Below are 26,181 nucleotides of genomic sequence, written 5' to 3' on the forward strand. Positions count from 1 at the left end.
CAAAATTTCATGAGAAATCTTCCATTCATAGCATTCAAGTAATATAACTAAAACTCATGGAATTTGCATCAAAATCATATTGTTTGGATGGTTCATTGCTTTGTTATTCTTTTAACCATTCTTGGTTACTTTAAGCTCAAGAAAATGCATAAAACCACTAAAACTAACAGAAAAATACTAGTGAAACTAGCCTAAGATGCCTTGGCATCAGATGCCTCATCCGGATATAAATACCTCTCGTTTATGGATGCATATTCTGGATACAATCAAATTCCAATGTATCCACCTGATCAAGAAAAAACCTCGTTCCTAACACCCAAAGCAAACTATTGCTACATCGTAATGCCTTTTGGTCTTAAAAACGCAGGAGCAACTTATCAAAGGCTAATAAACAAAGTCTTTTCAAACCATATCGGAAAAATCATGGAGGTCTATGTGGACGACATATTGATAAAGACACAAAGTGAAGAGACATTATTGTCCGACTTAGTCCAAGTGTTCGACACTATAAGGAAGCATGGCATGCGACTCAATCCTGCAAAATGCACCTTTGCAGTAGAAGCTGGCAAGTTCTTGGGTTTTATGCTAACACAAAGAGGAATCGAGGCAAATCCGGATAAATGCCAGGCTATACTCAACATAAAGAGCCCAACTTGTGTCAAAGAGGTACAACAACTCAACGGGAGGTTGGCGGCCTTATCCAGATTTCTAGCGGGATCAGCAATAAGGTCTCTCCCCTTTTACGCCACTCTAAGGAAAGGAAAAAAGTTCGAATGGACAACAGAGTGCGAGCAAGCCTTCCAGAATTTCAAAAATTTTCTGGGACAACCACCTATCCTAACTCAGCCACGAGAGGAAGAACCACCCGTATTATAACTCGCAGTAGGAAGTCGGGCAGTAGCCTCAGCACTGGTTCGAGAGGATGACAAAGGGCAACAACCTGTATACTTCATTAGTAAAGCGCTACAAGGATCCGAGTTGAACTACCAAAAAATAGAAAAATTTACCTATGCGCTCATACTAACATCTCGACGTCTCCGCCCATACTTCCAAGCTCACACCATTAAGGTTCGGACCAACCAGCCCATAAAAGAGATATTGCAGAAAACAGATCTAGCAGGCAGAATCCTACAATGGGCAGTTGAGTTGTTCGAATTCGACCTCCAATACGAAGCTCGGACAGCCATTAAATCACAATACTTAGCCGACTGCATTGCAGAATTTACAGACACCCCAGAGACCCCCATAGAATGGAATATTTACGTGGACGACTCCTCGAATAAGACTGGAAGCGGCGCAGGTGTGATAATTGAAAGCAACCAAGGAACCCAAATTGAGCTTTCCCTCAAATTCGGGTTCCCGGCCTCAAACAACCAGGCGGAATATGAAGCACTACTAGCTGGTTTGAAGCTGGCTAAGGAGGTTGGAGCTAAAAAACTCAACATCTTCAGTGACTCACAAGTAGTCACCTCACAAATAACAGGGAGCTACCAGGCCAAAGATCCCACCATGAAAAAGTATTTGGATAAAACCAGGAAACAGCTCGGACAACTCAGAGAATATAAGATCCGCCACATACCCCACGAACAAAACGTCCGAGCTGACGCACTCTCAAAACTAGCCAGCACCAAACCATAGGGCAACAATAGAAGCCTCATCCAAGAAATGCTACAGAACCCGTCAATCTCGGAAGAGAAAAAAGTCCTAGCCATAACAAGTCAGGATCAAGGATGGATGACCCCCATAATTAACTACCTCAAAACAGAAACACTCCCCACAGATGAAAAGGAGGCAAAGAGGTTAAAACGGGAGGCACAATACTACATTATCATAAACAACACCCTATACAAAAGAGGAATTTCAATACCATTATTAAAATGTGTGCCGACCTCCAACACAAGGGAAGTCTTAGAGGAAGTACACAGTGGCATTTGTGGCAATCATCTCGGAGTAAAAGCTTTTACCAAAAAAGTACTCCGGGCGGGATTTTATTGGCCAACTCTACAAAAGAAAGCTACAGAGTTTGTAAAGACATGTCCACCATGCCAAAAACATGCCAACTTTCACATCGTCCCGTCAGAAGAGCTCATCAGCGTAACCTCACCTTGGCCATTTGCAAAATGGGGACTCGATCTTCTCGGACCCTTTTTCCAGGGATCGGGACAAGTTAAATTCCTCATAATAGGGGTAGACTATTTCACAAAGTGGATCGAGGCAGAGCCCCAAGCCAACGCCACTGCTCAAAGAAGCCGGAAATTCCTATATAGGAACATTGTCACAAGGTTCGGGGTTCCATACTCCATCACCACAGACAATGGCACTCAATTCACAGATGCAAGCTTCAGAAAATTAGTAGCCGACTTGAACATAAAGCACCAGTTCACCTCCGTCGAACATCCTCAAGCCAATGGACAAGCCGAAGCTGCTAATAAAGTCATATTGGCCGGGCTAAAACGGAGATTACAAGATGCAAAGGGAGCTTGGGCTGAAGAACTTCCACAAGTCCTATGGGCATATCGAACAACGCCACATTCCACCACAAAGGAATCACCCTTCCGATTAGCATACGGAACGGAGGCAATGATCCCAGTAGAGATCGAGGAAGGGTCGCCTAGAGTGGTTCATTACAATGAAGAAGCCAACTCCCTACTTCAAAGGGAAGAGCTCGACCTACTTCCTGAAATTCAAGAAAGAGCTCAGATCAGGGAAGAAGCACTAAAACATCGAATGGCTTCCAGATATAATCAAAAGGTAGTGCCAAGAGGTTTCACTGAGAACGATATCATCCTCATCCGAAATGACATTGGAACAACTCGACCCGGGGAAGAAAAGCTGGCAGCAAACTGGAAAGGACCCTACCGAGTCATAGAAGTACTTGGGAAGGACTACTACAGACTATCCGAACTCGACGGGCGAGAACTTCCTAGGTCGTGGCACGCCTGCAACCTAAGAAGGTACTATAGTTAGAGAAGGTAAAAAATCTCATCATAGGATGCACTCTTTTTCCTGAAAAGATTTTTTAATGAGGCACCAAGTTGAGATTCAGAGGATAAAAACTCTATATGTACATATTTTCATTTTCTTCTAAATAAAATATATTAGACGTTCTACAAATTTTTCAAGACGCATTAATCTGAAACATTCATCGTCCAATTATAAAGCGACAGTTTGGCAGAAAGTGAAAAACAAATTCACTGCACGATCACGATCACGATAAATACCAACAAAGATGAAAACCAAATTCATCTAAAGGTCGACTAATCAAGGATTTAATCCACTTTCTACAAATCGGCAAAGATGAAAAAAGAATAAGGCAAGAAGTTATCGAAAATGATCCGAAAAAAGGACCTGACGAGGACCTGATGGATTGCTAAATAATAACTTAAAAGACTAGCCGACGTTAAGAAGTCGGACCAAGTCAAACCAAGTTATAAGTAAACCCTGGAAAGAGGTCTGGCCAACCCTATAAAAGAGGATTACTTTAACTTAGAAGGACCTGACACGACGAAGTCGGCCCAAAACACAAAGTTATAAAAGTAATCCCTGAAAGAGACCTGAACAAGGTCCAAAAAAGAGGATTACAAAAATAATTTAGAATGGCACGACACGAAGAAGTCGGCCCAACACATAAAGTTATAAAAGTAATCCCTGAAAGAGACTTGAACTAAAGTCCAAGAAAGAGGATTACAAAATAACTCAAAAGGGCCCGACATGACGAAGTCGGCCCAAAAACACGAAAGTTATAAAAGTAATCCCTAAAAGAGACCTGAACAAGGTCCAAAAAAGAGGATTACAAAAATAACTCAAAAGGGGCACGACACGAAGAAGTCGGCCCAACACATAAAGTTATAGAAGTAATCCCTGAAAGAGACTTGAACAAAAGTCCAAGAAAGAGGATTACAAAATAACTCAAAAGGGTCCGACACGAAGAAATCGGCCCAAAACATAAAGTTATAGAAGTAATCCCTGAAAGAGACTTGAACAAAAGTCCAAGAAAGAGGATTACAAAATAACTGGATACGACATAACGATGTCGGGAAGGACCCGACATGACGAAGTCGACTCACATAAAAGTGCGAAAGCTACACTTGGCAGAGACCTCACAAAAGGTCCATACAAAACAGGATTTTTAGCCTCAAATGAATCAAAGCTACAAGCGCAAAGGAGGTCGAATAGCAAGGCTCCAACATTCTCAAAACCCAGAAAGATGCCAAGTCCAGCGCAAAAAAAGCATGATATAAAAATGCGAAATTATAACAAGCTTTAAAGGCCACCAAAATCCACCCCAAAAGCTTGGAAGTTACTTTTGTTTTTCAAAATAAAGTTGCTAAACAAGCAACTAAGAAGTGTCAACAGCTAGCAAAACATTAATAAAGAGTTTAAAAGCCCACAAGCCGGGCAATATACACAAACAGATACGAAATTTAGTCAAACATCAGAAGGCTTCTCGGTAGCTTCAGTACGGGGAGAAGGAGGGCGAGCCTGGAGAGGCACCGCATCCACTGTACCATCGTCCCTATTCAAAATTTGGCAATCAGGATCTAATTCTGGATGAACGACCCCAGACGGAGGAACTGTAGAAGTCAACACTTTGGCATCAGACGCAGAGGGAGGTCCGACATCATCATCATCCGAGTCGTCGGGGACAATCTTACCATCCCTCACAATATTGTCTAAGCTGAAGAGAGTAAGGTCAACCTCAGGAGCAAGAACTTGAACCTGCTCCTTCAAGTTCTCATAAGCACCATTTACGCTGCCGACAAGGTGACCTTGGAGCTCCGAGTAATCAACCTGGGCAGACTCCAACTCCTCCCTCAGACGCATCACCTCCCGATAGGACGTGACATAACTGTCTTTATGCCTCAATGCAGTGTCCTCGGCCAACCCCACAAAAGCCGCCAGGGCAAGAGAGCTAGCCTTCTCATTTTTCAGCTCCTTCTCCAGTTTGGCTACTTTTACTTCAAGCTCCTCCTTCAGGCCCTTCATCCGATCGAACTCCTGTTTAGCCTCCTCCATGAAGGCTTTGGTAGCGTGAAGGGGAAGATGTTGGGCAGTCTGATACAGGGCAGCTCCCATATATGCCATCTTAATACTACTCCGAGTTATAAAATCTAAATGGCGAAGGAGTGATACATCATCCATGGGGAGGGCACCATAAGGACCGATTTGTTGATCAACAAACTCCACCGCATCGAAGTCAGGAGCATCAAGGTTGAAAGGCTCAATTGTTTTTTATTTCTTGTTGGGAGGAGCACCAGAAGTAGCGGCAGAAGTCTGTGGAGGATCGGCCAGATGAACCCGAGGAGTGGGGATCACCTTCCTCGGCCCAGAAGAACTCGGCACGGGCGGCTTCACCGGAACTTGAGAAGATCCCTCTCATGTCACCTTGGCCGAGATATTTTGAGCAGCAGCAGCCTTCCTTGCCTTCTTGAAGGCCTTCATGGAATCATTGTTCTTAGACATCTCTGAAAATACAGAATCAACCATAGTAAGGGGTTACAATCACAAAAAGAGGAAGCAAAACTAAGAAACAAGTATAGAAACAAGTCAGATAGTACCCAAAACAGTTCGAACCAGAGACGGGTCACTCAAAAACTTTTTTGTATCAAGATGGGGTGGTTTCCCCCATAAATCTTCAAGAACAATTACAAAAGCCCGCTCAACCTCATCAAGCATCTCCTATGTATAACGAGACACTCTCACATCCTTTTGCCATTCTAGAGGGAAAGCAGGCTCGTCATTCTCATTAAGAAAAAAGGGACGGACCCCCTCAACAGCGCGGACTCTAAAGAAATAATTCTTAAAATCCTTAAAAGACTCATCGTACATGGCGAAAACTTTATGCCCTGAGCAGACCTAAAAGAAACCCAGGAAGCCTTCTTTTTGGAAGAAGCTCCAGGCTTAGTAGAAACAAAAAGATAAAGGAAAAGAGTCTGAGAAGGTGTTATGCCTAACTCTTGGCAAAGCAGCTGAAAGATCTTGATAAAACCCTAGGAATTCGGATGAAGCTGGGATGGGGCAATGTTACACGACCACAACAAGTCGGTCTCGAAAGCAGTAAAAGGAAAAGTAATGTCCAACTGGCTGAAGAAATATTCATAGGCATAGAAGAAGGGACGCTCCCCCTCGACCGAAGTAGGAAAACAAACCCTCTCGTCAGAATCGGACGCTACAAGCTCATAATCCCTCTCCCGGGCACCGCCACCACAAACTCTATGACGTTTCCTCAACTCTACACAAAACCCATCATCCACCACAGAGACACACATTAAGACAAGGGAGTCCAGCCAATCGGACATTCCCTCGGAAACTTTAGAAGACATCTCTACAATATTATTGCGAGAAGACATGGCCAAACTAGTCTTACAAACAAGAAAAGAAGATTGGATTACTAAAAAACATCCTGGACGAAATCAGAATAACTCGGCCAACATAATCCAGTACAGAACAACCAACAAAAAGAAACCCACATGTACCAAAAAGATCCAGGGACATCTTTTGGAGGCAGTTAAACAGGACAAGGATTCAGGAAAACGGGCATACGTCTCGACACAAGAAAACAACAAAACCCTCTCTGTTCTACAACCAAAACGACACCTCGAAGGCCACGAGCCACAAATCAAACACGGCCATCCAAACGAGCTACCTCCCAGACTCACCGTCCCAGTTCAAAATAAAAAAACAAAGGCAGATAGCAACAAAATGTTCAGAAGAAGTAGTCATCAAAGACGCACCCCAAACAAACAAAGAAAATCTTAGCAAGCGATGAGGAGGGCTAATCAATAGGGCAAAAGTCAAGCTATCATTTTGAAAACTACTGTTATTTAAGCAAGATACAGTCTTTTCAAAAAACAGCCAGAAGCGACAGTAGAACATGCAAAACCCTAGGAAGCATTAACAGAAACACTAGGGGTATGCGCAAAAATGAAAAAGAAAAAACCAGAAAAAATACGCCACAGTAACAAGCAAGCACAAGGCTACAAAAAGGATCAAGCTTTTCCAAACATACATTCAGTCAGAATCAAGGCATTATCAGAAAAAAGGATGACAACGATGAAAAGAAGAACCAACCTGAATAAAAGAAGAAGTTTTCATAGAAGATCGAAGACGTAGAACAGAATCGCCTCTCGAGCAAAGAGAAACACCAAGAAATCACCAAAGGACGTCGCAGGGAAGAAATGTGAAAACCGCAAACTTCAGGAAACAAAAAGAGAGAAGGAAAGGGGAAGTTACAAGTAAAAATGGAGAAGAGAAACCGTTTTTGTGTATAAAGTTCAAAATAAAAAGCCAAGGGAAACGGGACATTAAAAACTAATTAATGAGGGTATTAAACCCTTGCGCCTTCCCAAGAACAGAGCGCTAATACAAAGCACGCGCTTTAAATAAAGAAAACGTTCCACATTCAAAAAGAAGACTCTACAAAGAAGAAGTCGACAGATGCCCGAGCTCGGCCTCGCCAGAAAAGGATCGAAGTCATAAATTTAAGACTCGACCTCCCAAAGAAAGACCGAGCTCGAGCAGGGGCACTGTTCATACCCTGGGTCGAGCTGTCCGATCCGGGATGATAGCGACAAAGCGACCGACCTCCTCAGGTCAGATTATCTGACCTCTTTTTAAAGAGCTTGGTCAATTCGACAGGAAAGCCCAGTAAAGGGCCCAAACAGAGGAACACGACCCAAATCCAAAGGCAGCCCAAGCCTACAGAGATAAAGGCGGTTCCCTTGAAGATAAGATGATCTCACTCAAAAATAAGATAAGATAAGATAACTAACTTATCTTATCTAAAAAGGTCACTCTACACCATTATAAATACACTAGAGCACCCAGGTATAACTCATACTCTGATTCTACTAAAAACCTGTTTAATACCCATGCTAACTTAAGCATCGGAGTCTCTTGCAGGTACCCTCCACCCTCCGGTGACTAAGGATCAGCAGTGCAGCCAGTCCAACAAGTCGGACACGACAGCTCCGGCCGCCACCCATCAGCCGGACACGTCATCTCCGATCAGTATAGAAGATCTCGTCCGAGATCGACCTATAGTTTCAGGTAACCCTCAGAACAGATAGTGAGAAGGTCCATACTCCCAACTAAAAATACATCTAAAGTCACAATAAAGAGAGCAATTCTGACATATTGCATACTTAAGGGAGGAGAAGTCAATGTCCCACAGCTCATAGCAGATAGCATTCAAGAGATGGCTGAAGATACTGGCAAATCAAGCAGACTTGGTCACCCAAGTACCATTCTGAGACTGTGCAATAGAGTAGGGGCACTCTTTGAGGATGCAGATACAAATCGGATAAAGAGAGGCAGAGGAATCACCAAGCAAAAAATGGACGGTATCACTGAAACCGAGGAGGAGAAGAAGAGCTCAAAGAAGAAGGAGGAGACCACAAATGGAGGGAGAACAAGCTTCTAGTGCAACGGACTTAAGCCAAATGCAAAGAGCCATTGAAGAAATGTCTCAGCAATATATGAGAGCACAGGAGCAACAACAGGAACAATATTTGAAGCAACAAGAGCAGTACTTAAAAGCCCAAGAGCAACAAGAGCATTGGCAGCAGCAAATAATGGAGAAGCAAGAAAACTTCCAGCTCAAGATGTTGGATCAACAGAGAAAGTTTCAAGCAAGAACTCTTGATTGGCAAAGGGAACAATCGGCACACTCTCAAGAATCATTTAATAGATTGTCCTTACAACAAGTCAAGTAAGGAGAGTACATCTAAAATCTATACCAATGGAAGAATATATAGCATACAATTAGAGAGCATAGGAACTTGGACAGGATGGAGTATGATATAGAAACTCAAGCAAAGTTAGACTATGTAGTCAGTGGCATGCCAATATTGAACTAAGAGATCAAGCCATATGTTCAATGCCAAGAATTAGTAGACCATCAGAGAGCAGAAGTCAAGAACAATGCAGCACACATGCAACAAGGATTAAAGGATGCTGGGCTCTGAGATCAGGTAGACCACATTTGGGATCGTAGATGCCCTGTTGAGGAACCCCAAGAAACAAACAAGAAGCAGAAGAAAAAAGGAAAATCCAGCTGAGGAAAAGAGCACAACAACTAGAGGTGGTGGAGTCCCTTTTATAGTTTTAATTAAATAAGAATGATGCATATCTGAAACATGATATGCCTCCAAATATTTTATATTCTGCACTTTCATATCTTGAGTAGATTTCTTATTAGGATCTGCATTATGCTTGTTATCACTCATCTGCATTAAATTCTGTCTTGTTTCCTTTGCATCAATAAGAGAAAATGTTTGAAATAGAAAGTAATTGTCCAATGTTGTAGGAATTAGAATAAAGACTTGTGGTGGTAATTGCTTGATTAGATGATAAGCTCAATAATAAAAGCTGGAGAATAGAATGTTCTTTGTAGTGTAAACTCATTTGCTGTTATAAAACCTCCAATTAATGAACATCCTTGGAAAATGAAAAGTAAGAAAGAAAAAGAAAAGAAAAATCAAGGATTGGCAACAAGAATGAAAGAAACAAATAATAAGGCTAGACACCAATAGCTTGGACCTTAGGACATATGCATGTGGTGCTTCTTGTACTAGGATATGCTTGGACAATTAGGTTCTGAGGAGTCTTTTAGAACTTGGTAACTTGGATTAACTAATCCGTGATTACCAACCGAAAGTCCATTATCAAGAGCAACCTAGTTACAAAGCATTTAGTAACCCAAAGAGGTGCTAGGCATCAATGTTCCTAAGAAGAATTGTGAGCCAAATGTCTGTAGTGAAGAGATGTTGAGAAAAATTGAGCCAAAAGACTGCTGCAACACTTGACACTGAGCTATCATTGAGAAATAAGTTTTAGGCAAAAGAAAGAAGAAAAAAGCTAACAGGGATCAATCAAAGAACAAGGGATTATAGCAGCAACTCTAGTGAATCCTCAAAGAGACATTTCATAGCTGTCAGCTAAGAATAAATTGAGCTGCATCTTGTCTGCATAAAACCCCATAGATCAAATTCTATTACCTGCTAAATAAGGACATAAATGCTTCTCTGTTTTGTTTCATTTCTTCTCATGATTAGTGCTTGCTTGGGGAGAAGCAAGATTTAAGTTTGGTGTTGTGATGACAAGTCATCTTATGCTAGTTTTACAAGCATTTTTCACTTATTTCATTAGGTTTTATGCACTTTCTTGCACAATAAGTAAGTGATTGGAGTGAATTTTTTCATGATTATTTCGAATCAATCAAACATCATTTATTTTACACAAAATCATAAGGTTTATGCTAGAATTAATTGATTTTATGAATGATGCAAAGACTTTATAATTTTGGTGAGACTTTGATAGTTTGTTTGGTTGCTTGTAGGTGAAGAAATGAAGAAAGGAGGAGGCAAAACAGTAAAGCGTTACGTTGAGAAGAAGAACGCCACGCTCAATAACAAACAAGGCTAGCGTTCACTTCTCTAGTGAGTGTGGCGCTCACTTTCCCACCTTTTTTTCATACAAACTCACCAGCAAGTGTACGCCACAAAAAAAGGTGGGAAAGTGGACGCCACGCTCACTAGAGAAGTGAACGCTAGCCTTGTTTGTTATTGAGCGTGGCGTTCTTCTTCTCAATGTAACGCTTTACTGTTTTGCCTCCTCCTTTCTTCATTTCTTCACCTACAAGCAACCAAACAAACTATTAAAGTCTCACCAAAATTATAAGGTCTTTGCATCATTCATAAAATCAATTAATTCTAGCATAAACCTTATGATTTTGTGTAAAATAAATGATGTTTGATTGATTCAAAATAATCATGAAAATCCACTCCAATCACTTAAGCAAGAAAGTGCATAAAACCTAATGAAACAAGTGAAAAATGCTTGTAAAACTAGTATAAGATGACTTGTCATCATAACACCAAACTTAAACCTTGCTTGTCTCCAAGCAAGCACTAACCATGAGAAGAAATGAAACAAAACAGAGAAGCATTTATGTCCTTATTTTGCAGGTAATAGAATTTGAACTATGAAATTTTATGCAGACAAGATGCAGCTCAATTTATTCTTAGCTGACAGCTATGAAATGTCTCTTTGAGGATTCACTAGAGTTGCTGTTATAATCCCTTGTTCTTTGATTGATCCCTGTTAGCTTTTTCCTTCTTTCTTTTGCCTAGAAACTTATTTCTCAATGATAGCTCAGTGTCAAGTGTTGCAGCAGCCTTTTGGCTCAACTTTTCTCAACACCTCTTCACTACAGACATTTGGCTGACAATTCTTCTTAGGAACATTGATGCCCAACACCTCTTTGGGTTACTAAATGCTTTGTAACTAGGTTACTCTTGATAATGGACTTTCGGTTGGTAATCTCGAATTAGTTAATCCAAGTTACCAAGTTTTAAAAGACTCCTCAGAACCTAATTGTCCAAGCATATCCTAGTATAAGAAGCACCACAACCATATGTCCTAAGGTCCAAGCTATTGGTGTCTAGCCTTATTATTTGTTTCTTTCATTCTTGTTAACAATCCTTGGTTTTTCTTTTCTTTTTCTTTATTACTTTTCATTTTCCAGGGATGTTCATTAATTGGAGGTTTTATAACAGCAAATGAGTTTACACTACAAAGAACATTTTATTCTGCAGCTTTTATTATTGAGCTTATCATCTAATCAAGCAATTACCACCACAAGTCTTTATTCTAATTCCTACAACATTCGACAATTACTTTCTATTTCAAACATTTTCTCTTATTGATGCAAAAGGGAAACAAGACAGAATTTAATGCAGATGAGTGATAACAAGCATAATGCAGATCCTAATAAGAAATCTACTCAAGATATGAAAGTGCAAAATATAAAATATTTGGAGGCATATCATGTTTCAGATATGCATAATCCTTATTTAATTAAAACTATAAAAGGGACTCCACCACCTCTCGTTGTTGTGCTCTTTTCCTCAGCTAGATTCTCCTTTCTTCTTCCGCTTCTTGCTTGTTTCTTGGGGTTCCTCAATAGGGCATCTACAATCCCAAATGTGGTCTATCCGATCCCAGAGCCCAGCATCCTTCAATCCTTGTTGCATGTGTGCTGCATTGTTCTTGGCTTTTGCTCTCTGATGGTCTACCAATTCTTGGCATTGAACATATGGCTTGATCTCTTAGTTCAATATTAGCATGCCACTGACTACATAGTCTAACTTTGCTTGAGTTTCTATATCATAATCCATCATGTCCAACTTCCTATGCTCTCTAATTGTATGATATATATTCTTTCATTGGTACAGATTTTGGATGTACTTTCCTTGCTTGGCTTGTTGTAGGGACAATCTATTAAATGATTCTTGAGAGTGTGCTGATTGTTCCCTTTGCCAATCAAGAGTTCTTGCTTGAAACTCTCTCTGTTGATCCAACATCTTGAGCTGGAAGTTTTCTTGCTTTTCCATCATTTGCTGCTGCCAATGCTCTTATTGCTCTTGGGCTTTTAAGTACTGCTCTTGTTGCTTCAAATATTGCTCCTGTTGTTGCTCCTGTGCTCTCATATATTGCTGAGACATTTCTTCAACGGCTCTTTGCATTTGGCTTAAGTCCATTGCACCAGAAGATTGTTCCCCCTCCATTTGTGGTCTCCTCCTTCTTCCTTGAGCTCTTCTCTCCTCCTCGGTTTCAGTGATACCATCCATTTTTTGCTTGGTAATTCCTCTGCCTCCCTGCACAGCCTCAGAATGGTACTTGGGTGACCAAGTCTGCTTCATTTGTCAGTATCCTCAGCCATTTCTTGAATGCTATCTGCTATGAGCTGTGGGACATTGACTTCTCCTCCCCTAAGTATGCAATATGTCAGAATTGCTCTTTTTATTGTGACTTCAGATGTATTTTCAGTTGGGAGTATGGACCTTCTCACTATCTCATACCACCCTTTGATCTCAGGTATGAGATCCATTCTCTTCAAGCGGCTTAGAGCTCCCTCTAAGTCACTTTCCCGGTCTTTGCCTTCAAAACATAAACCATGTAATATCTCATCAAGATCTCTCTCACCGCCATTCTTTCATCAAAGCTGGGTTTTCCATAGGGTATCACTCTTATCTATAAGATTCTCATGATGGATGGTGGGCTGAAATCTACCTCAACCCCCCTAACATAGCTCTTGTAGGGAGGGCTGATCTTGTTTGACCTCACAGCATTTGCATAGAACTCCCTTATCATGGTTGCACTTATGTCTGTGAGAGGTTCACATAGAAGTTCTCATCTCCTCTCTACGGTTATTCTTCTCATGATGGGATATTCTCCATCTTTCAATCTGAAACCCATCTCTGAAATGACCTTTTTGATTCCATTAACTTGTGATATCTTGATTCATGAAATTGAGACTTAAATCTCTTGGTATCATAGATTGGTAGTTCGGCTTGAGCTGATTCTTTTTCTTTCTTTTTTCTGAAACTTGATGAAGCCATGAATTACGAAGAAAGGAAAGGATGAACTTTAGTTAAAGCACGGTTTATGATGGAAGGGAGAAGAAGTAGGGTATTGTGTGAAAGGAGAATTGTTGAGTCAAGAATTAATTTGGCACCTTGCGATGACAAACATAATTAATTATTTCCTAGTATAACTAATTTATGATAGGAATCAATCAACGATGACGAATCAAGCAAAAAGAAATTGAACATACAAGCAATATTAATATAATTATCATTAAAAATGATATCTTTAAAATGAGATTGCACAATAAACATAATAAGAAACGCTCCAAGAATCAAGCTCATAGGAAATTGGATTGTTGCGGCATATCATCAAGTTAAAAAGGAAAATATTCTTACTTCAATGTAAATGAAAACCACAAATAAATAGTGCAACGGTTAGTTGATGAAAAAGAAAATCTTTCTAATATTAGAAAAAATATATCAAACTCTATAAAAGAAGATTTGATCCAAGGAGGAATCGTAACTCAAAAATTCTTATCTAAAACACTAATCTTCATTCCTTTGTTTTACGGAGTGTGTTATTACTTTTTCATTGTTTAGAATAAAGTTTTTCTTCAAAGATACAAAAGACAAAGAAAGTAGTACATACAAGAGTTAATTTTCATTTTGTTTGACTAGTCATTTTTTATTAATTTCTATAATGCTCATAATCATAAATTAGTTACTAGGAATAATCAATTATATTTGTTATCATAAGGTATGAAATTAAATTTTAACTCAATAATAATAATAATAATAATAATAATAATAATAAAAAAAAAAGAAGAAGACTACTTATTTGCATTGACATACTCAAGAAACTCTGCTGCATTTATAGTGTTCAAATCCAAAGCATACATGAAAAATGACTCTCCAGATGAATGTTGACTTATTAGTGCTTTTGCCATATCTACCATATCAAGCTCGACCATTATGTCATCTTCATCCTCATCTTCAGTTAGACCAATAATTCACTTTTAATATTATAACCCATTCAATTGATGTTAGACTTCAGTAAATTAACTCAACCAATTCTTCAAACTCTACATATAATTCAATAATTGATATTTGTGTCTGTGTTTGCAGATGGAACAAAAACATCTATTACATGCTTGCTTCTTCAATCTCATACATTTTTTTAAAGTTGAACAAAATCCCCGAATGCTAACACAGACTGTCTATAAAAAATATTTGTTATTTTCTTTAATATTTGATTATCTACACATTGACAAAATACACTCTAAAATTTCTCATATATTATTTCAAAAAGAACATCACATAAATTTTTACATACAAAACTCACTTGAAAAAAAAATTGACTATTATAAATGGGGCTAGTTTGGGAGATGAGTTGGCAGAGGGCAGGGACAGTGGCTGTCAGGGAGAGTTAGATACTGGTGTTCAGGGGAGAGCTTCAGCGGGTGTGCAAGGGGCCCCTTCTGATGCAGTGAGCGAAGCTGAGACGGAAACATCAGAGAACAAATGGACAGCTGATATGCAAGAAAACCGGAAAGCCTGGAAGCTTGCAATAGAATCTGGAGCGGTGCAGTATGATGAGGAAGATGACATCATGGCCATTCTACAGGCACAGAATGAGTTAATTGCGCAGAAGAAAAAACAGGCTAAGCGAAAGAAGAAAGCACGGAGGAGTCGGCCGAAGAATCGGAAAAAGGTGTGTATAAGTGCTATACGATGATTTTTAGTTCTTGGAATATTAGGGAGTTGAAGGGGGTTGGTAAACTAAGTATGATTAAGAATTTTCAGAGAAAGTTTAATGTGCATATGCTAGGCTTAATAGAGACCAAGACAGAGATGGTGACAAATTTTGATATAGCGCAACTGTGAAAAAATGGCGCAGTTAAATGGGAGTTAGTTGGTTCGGTTGGTGCTGCGGGAGGACTGTTATTAATGTGGGATGACATGGTGTTTCGGATGAACAACTGTTATAAAGGGGCTCGTTGGATATGCTTGGAAGGTGTGCTGCTAAAAACTAACTTTCCCTGTGCTTTCTGTCTAGTTTATGGGCCACATGAAAGGGCGGAAAAACTCATCATGTGGGAAGAATTGAGCTTCCTATCTGGGTTATGCCAAGTACCGTTCTGTTATATGGGGGATTTTAACGAGGTAACTCATGTAGAAGAGAGAAAGGGTGCTACCTCTTTAACAGTGTCCGCAGAAGAGTTTAAATCGTGGATACAGGATATGGAGTTAGTGGACTTGGCAATAACTAATCGCTTATTCACCTGGTTCAGAGGGCAATCATGTAGCCGCATTGATAGGGGACTGGTTAGTTTAGAGTGGCTAGAAGAGTTTCCTGATACAAGACTGAGAGGGGGACCTAGAGGGTTATCAGACCATTGCCCAATGATCTTGGAGGGTACCCGGATTAGCGGGGGACCAAGACCGTTTCGGAGCTTGGATTCGTAGTTTACCCATGATGGGTTCTTGAGAATGGTGAAGGAGGAGTGGAGGAACTTGGGGGAGGGACAGCTCATTGATAAACTAAAGGCTCTGACGACTCCACTGAGCAGATGGCATAGAGCCAATTTTGGGAATATGGACCAAAGGATTACACAGCTGGAGGATGAAATTAAGAAAGTAGATGACATGGTAAGTACTGGCACGGCTGATGGGACTATTGAAGCAAGAAGGAGAGCGTTGGTAAGCTTTTGTAGAAAATGGTATATCAGGAAGGAGCTTCATTGGAAGCAAATGTCCAGATCGCGGCACGTGAAGGAAATGGATAAGAATACCCGCTACTTCCACAATCTAGCCTCAGCACGAAGAAGGTCGAATAGGATTGATTCCTTAATGGTTAATGGGAGGTTGATAAGGAACCAGGCGAGGATCAAGACGGGTATTCGAGACTTCTATAAGGGGTTGTACCACCAGGAGACATCGCCAGTGATTGGGTTCAGGGACGGGCTTGTAAAGCAGATCAACGAGGAAGAGGCACTGGAGCTAGAGATATTGCCAACTGTTGAAGAAATAAAGGAGGCAGTGTGGGATTGTGAGTCAACAAAGGCGCCAGGTAGTGATGGGTACAACATGAACTTCATAAAAAATGCTGGGATGACTTAGGAAGGGAGTTCACTGATGCGGTGCTAGGCTTCTTCCTTTCGGCTACACTTCCTAGAAACTCGAATGTTACGTGGGTGACGCTAGTGCCAAAGTTTACTGGAGCCAGAGAAATAAAGGACCTCAGACCGATCAGTATGGTGGGGTGTGTCTATAAGGTCATATCCAAGGTGTTGGTTAGGAGGATGCGAAAGGTAATGCCGGAGTTGGTAGGAGAGACTCAGAGCGCCTTCGTTAAGGGCAGAAAAATCCATGATGGGGCCCTGATCGCCTGTGAAACAGTGCACTGGCTAAAAACACGAAAAAAGAGCGCCGCAATAATAAAGCTGGACTTCCAAAAGGCTTATGATAGAGTCAAGTGGGGCTTTGTGGATATTGTCTTGCAGAAGATGGGGTTTGACCAGAGGTGGAGAGGTTGGATAAAGGAGTGTGTCACCACTGCATCTATGTCATTGCTTGTCAATGGATCACTTTCGAAGCCTTTCAAAATAGAACGGGGTCTACGGCAAGGTGACCCGTTGTCCCCATTCCTGTTCGTGTTAGTTGTGGATGTTTTGCATCGAATGATTGGAGAGGCGGTGAGGAATGGCCATATAACTCTGTTACTGCTTGGTAGAGATAATATTGAGTTGTCTCACTTGCAGTTTGCAGATGATACTATTCTTTTCTGTCTGCCTGATGAGGGGACCATCAGGAATTATCATCGGCTACTCAGATGCTTCGAGCTCATGTCGGGATTAGCCATTAATTTTGAAAAGTCCAGCCTTATACCGGTCAGCTATGAGAGGATGTGGGTCCGGAGAATGTGTCAGTTACTGGGTTGTAAAGAGGCTTCATTACCAGTCAGATATCTGGGCATTTCCCTAGGAGCAAATCCGAGACTGGTTAAGACATGAAAACCGGTGATTGATAAGGTGGAAGACAAACTGAGTTTGTGAAAAGCAAAAACTCTTAACAAAGCAGGTAAGCTGGTCCTAATTAAGGCAGTTCTTAGTAGCTTGCCGATTTACTACCTCAGTTTATATAAGATGCCAAAGACAGTGGCAGAGAAGCTGATTTCCCTGCAACGACGGTTCCTGTGGAGTACTGAGGATGGGAGATACGGGGTACCGCTCGTGAAGTGGGAAGTGGTTATGGCTCCAAAGAAGGCAGGTGGGTTGGGAGTTGGGGATGCGGTGATTCGAAATACTGCATTGCTGTTTAAGTGGTGGTGGAGGTTCTCGAAAGAAGACTGTCCCTTATGGAAGAAAGTGGTGTGCTCTTGTAATAATATGCATCCTACAAGAATGGTGGGAGGACAGCCTACTCCCACGCGAGGGGGTCCTTGGAAGGATATATGCCAGCTACAAGTTAGTAAGCCGGGGCTGAGAGATCAGATGATCAATGGGTTGTCGATGGAGTTAGGGAATGGCATAACAACCCGATTCTGGGAGGATAGATGGCTACCGGCTGGAGTATTGAAAGATATGTTTCCTAGGCTTTTCTCGGTCTCAACTCTTCAAGAATCTGTGATAGCAGACTGTGAATTTTGGGATGGGCTAGCGTGGATTTGGAGTTTCCAGTGGAGGAGAGAGTTGTTCTAGTGGGAGTTGGACTTAGTATACCAGCTTCATGAGATCTTACAGTCATTCAAGCTTACAAATGAGAGGGAAGATAGTGTGGTATGGAAATTTGATAAAACAGGTGACTACTCAACAAAATCCTTTGTGCGAGTGATGCAAGAGGAAGTCCTACCGGAGGAGGTTACCAACTATAGCTTCACTAGTGCTGTTTGGAAAGGATTTGTCCCCCGAGATTTGAACTCCTTTCTTGGTTTGTGTTAGTCGGAAGGGTCAACACAAAGGATCGACTGTGCAGATTACGGGTTATTGACCAGTAGGACAATAGGTGTCTTCTCTGTAGTAAGCCTGTGGAAACCGCGTATCATCTGTTTCTTAGTTGTGAGATTACATGGCAGGTGTGGTGTGCTTGGCTAATAGCCTTTCAACAAAGGTGGAACTTTCCAGGTACTTTGAATGAACATTTTAAGAGTTGGATGAGCTTTACAGGAAAGAAGGTAGACAGGAAGAGATGGTTCACTGAATTTTTTGCTGTTATCTGAACAATTTGGCTAGAAAGGAATAACAGGCTCTTCCGAAATAAGAGTTCAAGATTAGGGACATTATTAACAGATCGTTTACATTCTACGAAGAATGGAGTGGTGCTGAGCCCTTTGGGTGTTGATGGCCGGATCACAGTATCTAGGAATTATATGTTATCTTATTTTATTCTTACTATAGCTTTGCTATCTGCTCCACTCTACTATGTTGAGCTCCTTTGATTCAAAAAAAAATAATATCTTTTTAAACTAACATCTCCATTTTTATACTCTTATTGAACCCATTTAAACAATTTTTTTACTCACTCACAATAAAAAAAAAATTATCAAAGAATACTCCACACACCCCAACATATTATTCTTCTTATAATACTTTATTTATATTTTTTTAATCATACAAAATACAATACTCCCTAACGGGCTAACAATACGCCCCCTGCCTATTGTCTTTTTAATAAAAAAAAAATATTCTTTTAATCCAATACGCCTCCTGAATTGTCTTAGAAAAATAAAAGAAACAATTCTATTCCAACAACTCGTCCCTACGAATTGTCTGTCTTAAGAACACACTCAAAATTCCATTAACTACTAAATACCCAATAGCTAAATGTTATACCAAAATCTAGGAGTGTACATTAAAACATCAAAAGTTATTAACCGGTTAAAAAATTATATTCATATTTTGGTTAATCAATTTAATAAAATAATTTTAAAAATTATATTTATATTTTTAAAAATTAATTAACTAAAATCAAATTTTAAAAAATGATTAACCAAGATCAAAATTAAATTTAAAAAATTTTAATTTGAATTTTTTAGAAAACTGATTTTTTGGTCTAAAAATCATTTTTTTCCAAAAATTGATTTTATTTTTTCAAAAACTAATTTTTCTATTCAAAGATTAATTTTTTTAAATTAATTTTTATTTTTATAATCGATTAAAAATTAATTTTAAAATTTTATAACTGATTAATAATCAATTTTATCATATAAAATTAATTTAATTAATTAACTAAAATTAAATTTTTGATTAACCAAAAAATACGATTGATTTTTGGATTAATTAAATTATGTTCAGCCTACCAAAATCGAGACAATATTCTTCTTCTATTGTTTTTGAAAAAAAAAATTATTCTATTATATTATATTATATAATATATATTTAACATATTTGATATATCTCTAATATTAAATATATTTAACTTATATATTTACAACATATGGTTTATATATATTTATATATTTAATATATTAAATATTTTATATATATTTAAATATATTTAATTATTTTAAATATATTTAAATGTATGTTAAAATATATTTAAATATTATATTATTTAATATATTAAATTCATACGTATAGTGTTACAAAGCATCACTAATTGTATATATTACATAATAATATTTTTTCTTAACTAATAATTAAATATTATTTAATATACATTTAAATATGTTTATAATTTCATAATTACTCAGATCTAAACATATAACACAAGTTATTTCACTTACTAATTGTAAAGTATTAGTTTTTTATACCTGCTAATTTATACCAACTAATTTTACTTACAATCTTATATTTTTTGTTCAGTTTTTAAAAATATATATGTACTAATATTATAAATTTTTTATAATTATTAATTAATACTAACTAATTTAACTAATAATCACAAATATGTTCTTTTTAGTTCAGATTAAAAATATTAAAATAAATATATAATTAATTATTACTAACATTAACTAAATAACTTACTTGTTTAATTTTTTTAATTTTGGCATCGCAGTTGATTATTGCCCGCTGCTGCTGCTTGGTGGCTCTTGGAGGTGAAGAACTGTGGCTGGTGATTGTTTTCGAAAGAGAAAGGGAAAGTTTGAGAGTGAATGAATGAGAGGGAAGTGAGAGAGAGAGAGACGAAAGTGAATGAAATGCTGAGAGTGAGAGCGCGCGACCTATTTGGAGAAAGAGGGGGGAGTCGCAACGAGTCACGTGTCTGCACGGCAGCGACGCGTGTCGCGCATGCAGTGAATAGGTACTTCCTGCGTACTGTGCTCTCTCAGAATATTAAAATATAAAGTGTATTTTCTTTGGTTGCGAAAAAAAATAAAAAAAATGAGTTTTTTTTTTTTTTTGTTGGTTGATGTACAATGCTAGGGGGAGACGGGTAGCTGTGAAACAATTTAAAATTTTGAGCTCACACTTCTTTGTTCCTTCACTTCTTGCTCCTTGGTAATCAAGAATCGTTTTTGTTGAGATGGGGACGATAAACGAAGTAATCGAAGTGGATGGGTTAGAGGCGAGGTTATTGGACTTGGAGGGCGGTGAGAGTGATGCGGTGCTGTATGCGGCGTCGTTTGTAGAAAGCGAAGAGAAATTTGTGAAATACAACACAGTGCAATGGGTGCTTTACTCGCTTCTTCTCATATTGGCATGGGGAATTGGCTTCCTCATGTTGCTCTATCTTCCTGTTAGGAGGTTTGTGCTCAGAACCGACATACGCTCCAGAAAGCTCTACCTCACTCCTAATTCCATTGTTTACAAGGTCTAATTCAAATCCTTTTCTTCTTCTTCTTCCAATTTTTCTGCACTTTGAATCAACTAATTTTATACCTAGATTAGTTCACAAAATTATCCAAAATATTCGACAAAACTATCCAATGAATTATCCATCGGATCGTTTTGTTCAACTAATCTTGTCTTTCACGAATATTGAGTTAGTTTACAATTACATCTTTCTAAAACTTTTAGTTCAAATTTTCATTTTATTTATTTATTTTTGGTAATCATGTAGTCTTTATCTTTAGGAAATTTAATTCGGAGTGCATTATATATCGTATTCTCGTGAGGCAAATTAGGTTGTTAGGGATTTAAAAGTTAAAATTTGGAGGTTTATAGGGAAGACCAGTGTCACTTCTTATAAAAGGAGGACAATGTATATTGCTACAAATGATGGGGTGTCATATTCCTAATCTCAATTTTCAAGGGAAGTGAGTGTAAATTACTTGTTCTCTTTTCATTATTATTAGTTTTTAAAAGCTGAAAGGAAGGATTTCATAACAGAGATAACAGAGAGGTGAAGAATTGATGAAGAATAATCTGAATACTGTTATCATGATTGAGTTGGAAAATACATAGTACAAATATCCTTGTATTGGAGCTGATAGTTACACATCTATTACAGATAACAGAATCTAAGTAACAGAATTGAAAAGCCTGTGACTAACAGATTTGACTGTCTCAACAGAATTGACAGATTTAGTTATAATTATAATCACTTTTTTACTCTCCACAGATTTTGGTAAGGGAAAAGGGTTTTGCTTTCTGCATGGTGTAGGTACTTTCTGAGTGGTGGTCTACTAGTTAGTAGTGGTTAGTACTTAGTAAATAGTTGGGATTTTGGCAGTATAATTAGTCTCACCGGTAACGAAACAACATCGCAATTTCATATTAGATGAGATCAATTACATGAATCAAACAAGCAGTTTGTCTTTTTGGACTCGTCAATAAAAAAAAGGGAAACCCAGTGCAAGCATCCCGCATTAATGCAGGGTTTGGGGAAGGGCAGCACCCAAAGGGTGTAATGTGTACAACCTAACCTAATAATTACATCAGTGGCTGTTTTCACAGCTTGAATCCGTGACCTTGAGGCATGGTGGAAGGCTGAAAAAAGAATAAACTTGATTTTGATCACATGTGAATTTATTACATTTGCATTTATTGATCCCTTGATGTGTTGTGTACATATATTTGTTTGTTTAGTTCAGGTTACGAGGCCAGTACCATTTCCATGTTTTGGGGTCCTGCAGAAAGAGAAGCATGTTTTATTGCAGAATGTAGCTGATGTTGTGGTTGAACAAGGTGTGTAGAATTTGGAGTTCTCTTGTGTTCAACTAAGCTTTTGACCACATTATTTGTGTTCTAGTTTCAAACTGTCTATTTTGGTAGGCCCTGTTTCTTGTTTTAGGCCTTCTGACCTTCAGCAATTGTTTTCGGGGGGTGCTATGGTTTTGTTTCTGTTATTTCTATTGCCTGACTTCATCTATTCGCAGGATATTTGCAGTCACATTTTGGTGTTTATTCTCTTAGAATTGAAAATATTGGTGTACGAAGACCACCTAGTGATGATGTTAAAATCCAGGGTGTTGCAAATCCACATGCTTTCAGGAAGGTATTTGGTAGTGCCCAACCATGCACCGGTGATAAAATAATTTTTCTTTTGCTTGTTTTTTGCGTCACTATAAGTTGATAACATGGGTTAAGTGAAAATCTTTTTGCATCCTTTGATTTTTTTACAGGCCATAATGATGCGCCTATCAAACATGAGAAATGAGATGTTCTCGACACAGGTTTCTACATTAGATGTTCCACATATGATGGTAGGTTATTTATTCTAGAGTAACATTATTGAACATAGTCATTATCGTATTCTACGCTAACATTACCATCCATCCACCATGGATGAGGTGTGGACTCCATCGATCCATGGGTGTATGTCAGCTCAATGTATGGTGATAGCTATGTTGAAGAAAGGTTTCTTTTTATTCAATGCATGCAATTGCTCCATACTGTGTGCTAGCTCGTGGTAATAAATAACTTGAATTCCCCACTATTTTTGGTCCTTTTTTTCTTGTTGGTAACCATTGATAAAGTTTAACCCAATAAAACTAAAGGGTGTGGTTCGCAGAATGTTTTTATTTTCTTGAGAAGATTTTTTAGGTAAGATTTCCAGGAATGTGAAAACATTCCACAAACCACACCTGCTAAAGGGTGTTGATTATAGCTCCCATTGTTCTTGTTGTTTGCTTATTATATCCATCCTCTTTTTTTCCTTCACTCTGTCATTCGTTTCTTTCATCTGTAGATGTCTCCTTCAAAGTCATTGAGACAAGATTCCACTTCTGGAGAGCTGCTGCTGTTGCAGAAACTAGAGGAAGTTGGAAACTCTGTCAAGGTAGAAAAGTAAAGACAATATATTATTATATGTGCAGTAGTCAATTGCATGAACTTCAGGGTGAGGAGAAACACAAAGGTTAAGTATGGATTGAGGCAGAAAATGAAATAAAAACTTAAAAAGAAAATAGGGAATAAAAGACGGGGAAAAACAAGAAGAAAGAAAGAAGAAAAGATATTTAGTTTGTATGTTTTGGTTATATTCTTTTGGCTAAGCACTGGTGATTTATGGTCACTGCAGAAAATTCAGAGTTTATTTGAGGAGCAACAATCTCATACAGCAGAATCTACAGATTGAAGTTTGTGAAAAGTTCATGTAACCTACTTTCCAGGTAATGATAAACACTTTTAGGTGTTTGTTATAAATAAAGAAGGTATCATATTATATCTTAAATATATCATAGAATATCAAAGCATGTCTGTGATGATAGCATATAATCTGTTTCCTTATTAAACTGGGAAGATTTTCTTGTCTATTAGATCAATAAATTGAAGAGGTTATATGATATCTTCTTTATTTCTAACATTGTTATTGATTTGCTTACAGAAAATGATAAGAATAGTAACAGACAAATATTAGGAAAAATATTTGTCCATGTCAATTTATGCAGTGTTGTTAGTGGCTTTCTAAAGAATTGGTGCACTTCTCTTTAGTATTTTATTGAGCTATCCAATAAAATTTTGCATTAGCTTATCTATTATTATGTTTTGGATTTTGCTAACTAGTGACCTAAGGGTCCAAAACGTGTTTAGGATTGAAAAAGCTAGAGTTCTAAGTTTTCAATGAAATTAAATCCATAAAGAGAGTAAAATTCTTACACTTTTGTATTCTTAAGGAGTGAACACTTGTTAGCGAAACCCTTATTGTTTACATTTATGGGGAAATAAAATGGTTTGTTAATACTGTAAAACATAGGGATCCACTTGGCGTTCTTCATCTTTCTCGGAATATGATTCCCTTCACTGCATGTGAGTATAAGATTGTTTACTTTAATGTACAAGAAGAGAATACTAAAGAGTGAAGAGAACACTAACATTTCTAAATTTCAAGCAATATCAGGCAGTCATTTCTTTCTAAACCGCCATCATAAGGCAGGTCTTTTACCATTTTTTGTCCAACATTCTTTTCCTGTTTTCGTTTCTGTCACTAGAAAAATTTTGGTAGATCTTTTTGAAAATTGCTGCAAGAGAAGATATAGGGATGGTGAATCAGGTCTTGATTATCTGATGCAGGTAATGGAATCATCGGGTAATTTCAAATCCTCAATCAGTCTCCTGACTCTCTTCCAAGTTCCAAGCCTAATTGCTACGTTATTAACATAATAACATCCCATGCAACTATTGATGACACGCTAAGCATTATAGCTAGCCATCAATGTTTAAATTTGTACTTTCTTGTGTAAAATTGCGCTGAATTGCGCCGTCTATTAATGTTAAAAGAAAAGAAGAAATACCTTTATTGTTATACTAGTGTATGATGTATCAATGATTCCATTTCAATTTTATTTTATTTTAGAGTAAATGGTCAAATTAGTTTCTAAAAGATCACTCGTTCTTTAAATTAGTCTTCAAAAAATTTTCTTAATTAAATTTGTTTTTTAAAGATTTTAAATTAGTTATCTTAGTCTTTCTGTCACTTTCTTTGTTGATGGTATCAAAATTTGCTAATATAGCAAGTTAAGTAACACTCCAACACATACCAAAGAGTCTTAATTGACTATTAACATAATAAGTATATGAAATTAGATTAAATCAAAACCTAATTGAGGAGAAAATTTGAGGTATTAGAATCTTTCAATTTGGGGTTAATTTGATCTAATTTTATAAACTAATCTTATTAATAGTCAATTAGGATTAGTAGGTATGTGTTGTGACTTGTGATGTTACTTTGGTGCCGTTATCAATAAAAGTAACGGAAGGATTAACACGACTAATTTAAAATTTTTAAAAGAATTTGATTAAAAAAATCTTTTAGAAATTAATTTAAAGAATGAGTAATTTTTTAGAATTAATTTAACCATTTATTCTTATTTTATATTAGATTTTTTGAATGTTTGAATATAAGTCATATTGATTCATTTTGGTGTGAGATGTTTATTGTCTCATCTTTTTCTGATTTTATATTGTGATTTGTATGGAAAAAAGGGGATTGCATATTTACAACCATCATTTCATTTTTTTTTTCTTTCAATTCATTTAGATTTTCTTGTATCTTTTCCAGTGGTTCATAAAATGTTTAGATGTATGAAAATTTTGTATTGGAAACATTTATTAGTATATTACGGGTGGATTTGGTACCATGTGGCTCTATAAGTTGCATTTTCAAGAGTTGTAATAACTTACAGAAACAATATATTTTGTTTCAGCCTTTCAGGAGTTGTATTTTTATGGTTTGTTACGCATCTCATTTATGGTAAAAAGGAGAAAGGAATACGCATAAATTATTTTTGTAAATGAAATAAGTAAGAATTTAATTGTTCACCTTTTTTTCTAAAGCTGAATAAATTGATCCAATCTAAATCACAATCATTTGAATTGAATTAATTGCAAACTAATTTTAAATCGATATAAGAATAACAATCATTTGGATCTACTGGATTGAAAAATAAAACCAAAAGAGTAATTATCTAAATTAGTTTTAAGGATTTTAA

The 26,181-nt window shown here is 37.8% G+C and overlaps 2 protein-coding genes across 8 annotated transcripts; one reads left to right on the plus strand and one right to left on the minus strand.

Moving 5' to 3' along the window:
- Positions 1-4,215: 4,215 nt before the first annotated feature.
- Positions 4,216-20,510, minus strand: LOC112738374 (uncharacterized). 2 transcript variants are annotated; one of them, XM_072211973.1, is made up of 2 exons: positions 20,336-20,510; positions 4,216-5,465 (listed from the first exon to the last, which is right to left on the minus strand). In XM_072211973.1, the coding sequence occupies exon 2, from the start codon at positions 5,140-5,142 to the stop codon at positions 4,429-4,431; it is 714 nt and encodes a 237-aa protein (XP_072068074.1). In that variant the 5' UTR covers positions 5,143-5,465; positions 20,336-20,510; the 3' UTR covers positions 4,216-4,428. The 2 variants fall into 2 exon arrangements, 1 of the variants encoding a protein (XP_072068074.1); XR_003169367.3 differs by lacking the exon at positions 4,216-5,465 and adding an exon at positions 14,190-14,361 and having other exon boundaries at positions 20,336-20,505.
- LOC112738373 (uncharacterized) lies at positions 20,338-24,995 on the plus strand. 6 transcript variants are annotated; one of them, XR_011869732.1, is made up of 8 exons: positions 20,338-20,612; positions 20,735-21,122; positions 22,345-22,438; positions 22,630-22,748; positions 22,876-23,159; positions 23,442-23,531; positions 23,772-23,862; positions 24,764-24,995. XR_011869732.1 is itself a non-coding variant. In XM_025788805.3 (8 exons), exons 2-7 carry the CDS (start codon positions 20,835-20,837, stop codon positions 23,826-23,828), a joined length of 729 nt encoding a protein of 242 aa, XP_025644590.1. In that variant the 5' UTR covers positions 20,473-20,612; positions 20,735-20,834; the 3' UTR covers positions 23,829-23,862; positions 24,764-24,995. The 6 variants fall into 6 exon arrangements, 1 of the variants encoding a protein (XP_025644590.1); XM_025788805.3 differs by having other exon boundaries at positions 20,473-20,612; positions 22,876-22,956; XR_003169366.3 differs by lacking the exon at positions 20,338-20,612 and adding an exon at positions 24,447-24,499 and having other exon boundaries at positions 20,635-21,122; positions 22,876-22,956.
- The last annotated feature ends 1,186 nt before the right edge of the window (positions 24,996-26,181 follow it).

This window comes from Arachis hypogaea, chromosome 13 (genome assembly GCF_003086295.3).
Source record: "Arachis hypogaea cultivar Tifrunner chromosome 13, arahy.Tifrunner.gnm2.J5K5, whole genome shotgun sequence".
NCBI classification, from domain to species: Eukaryota; Viridiplantae; Streptophyta; class Magnoliopsida; order Fabales; family Fabaceae; genus Arachis; species Arachis hypogaea.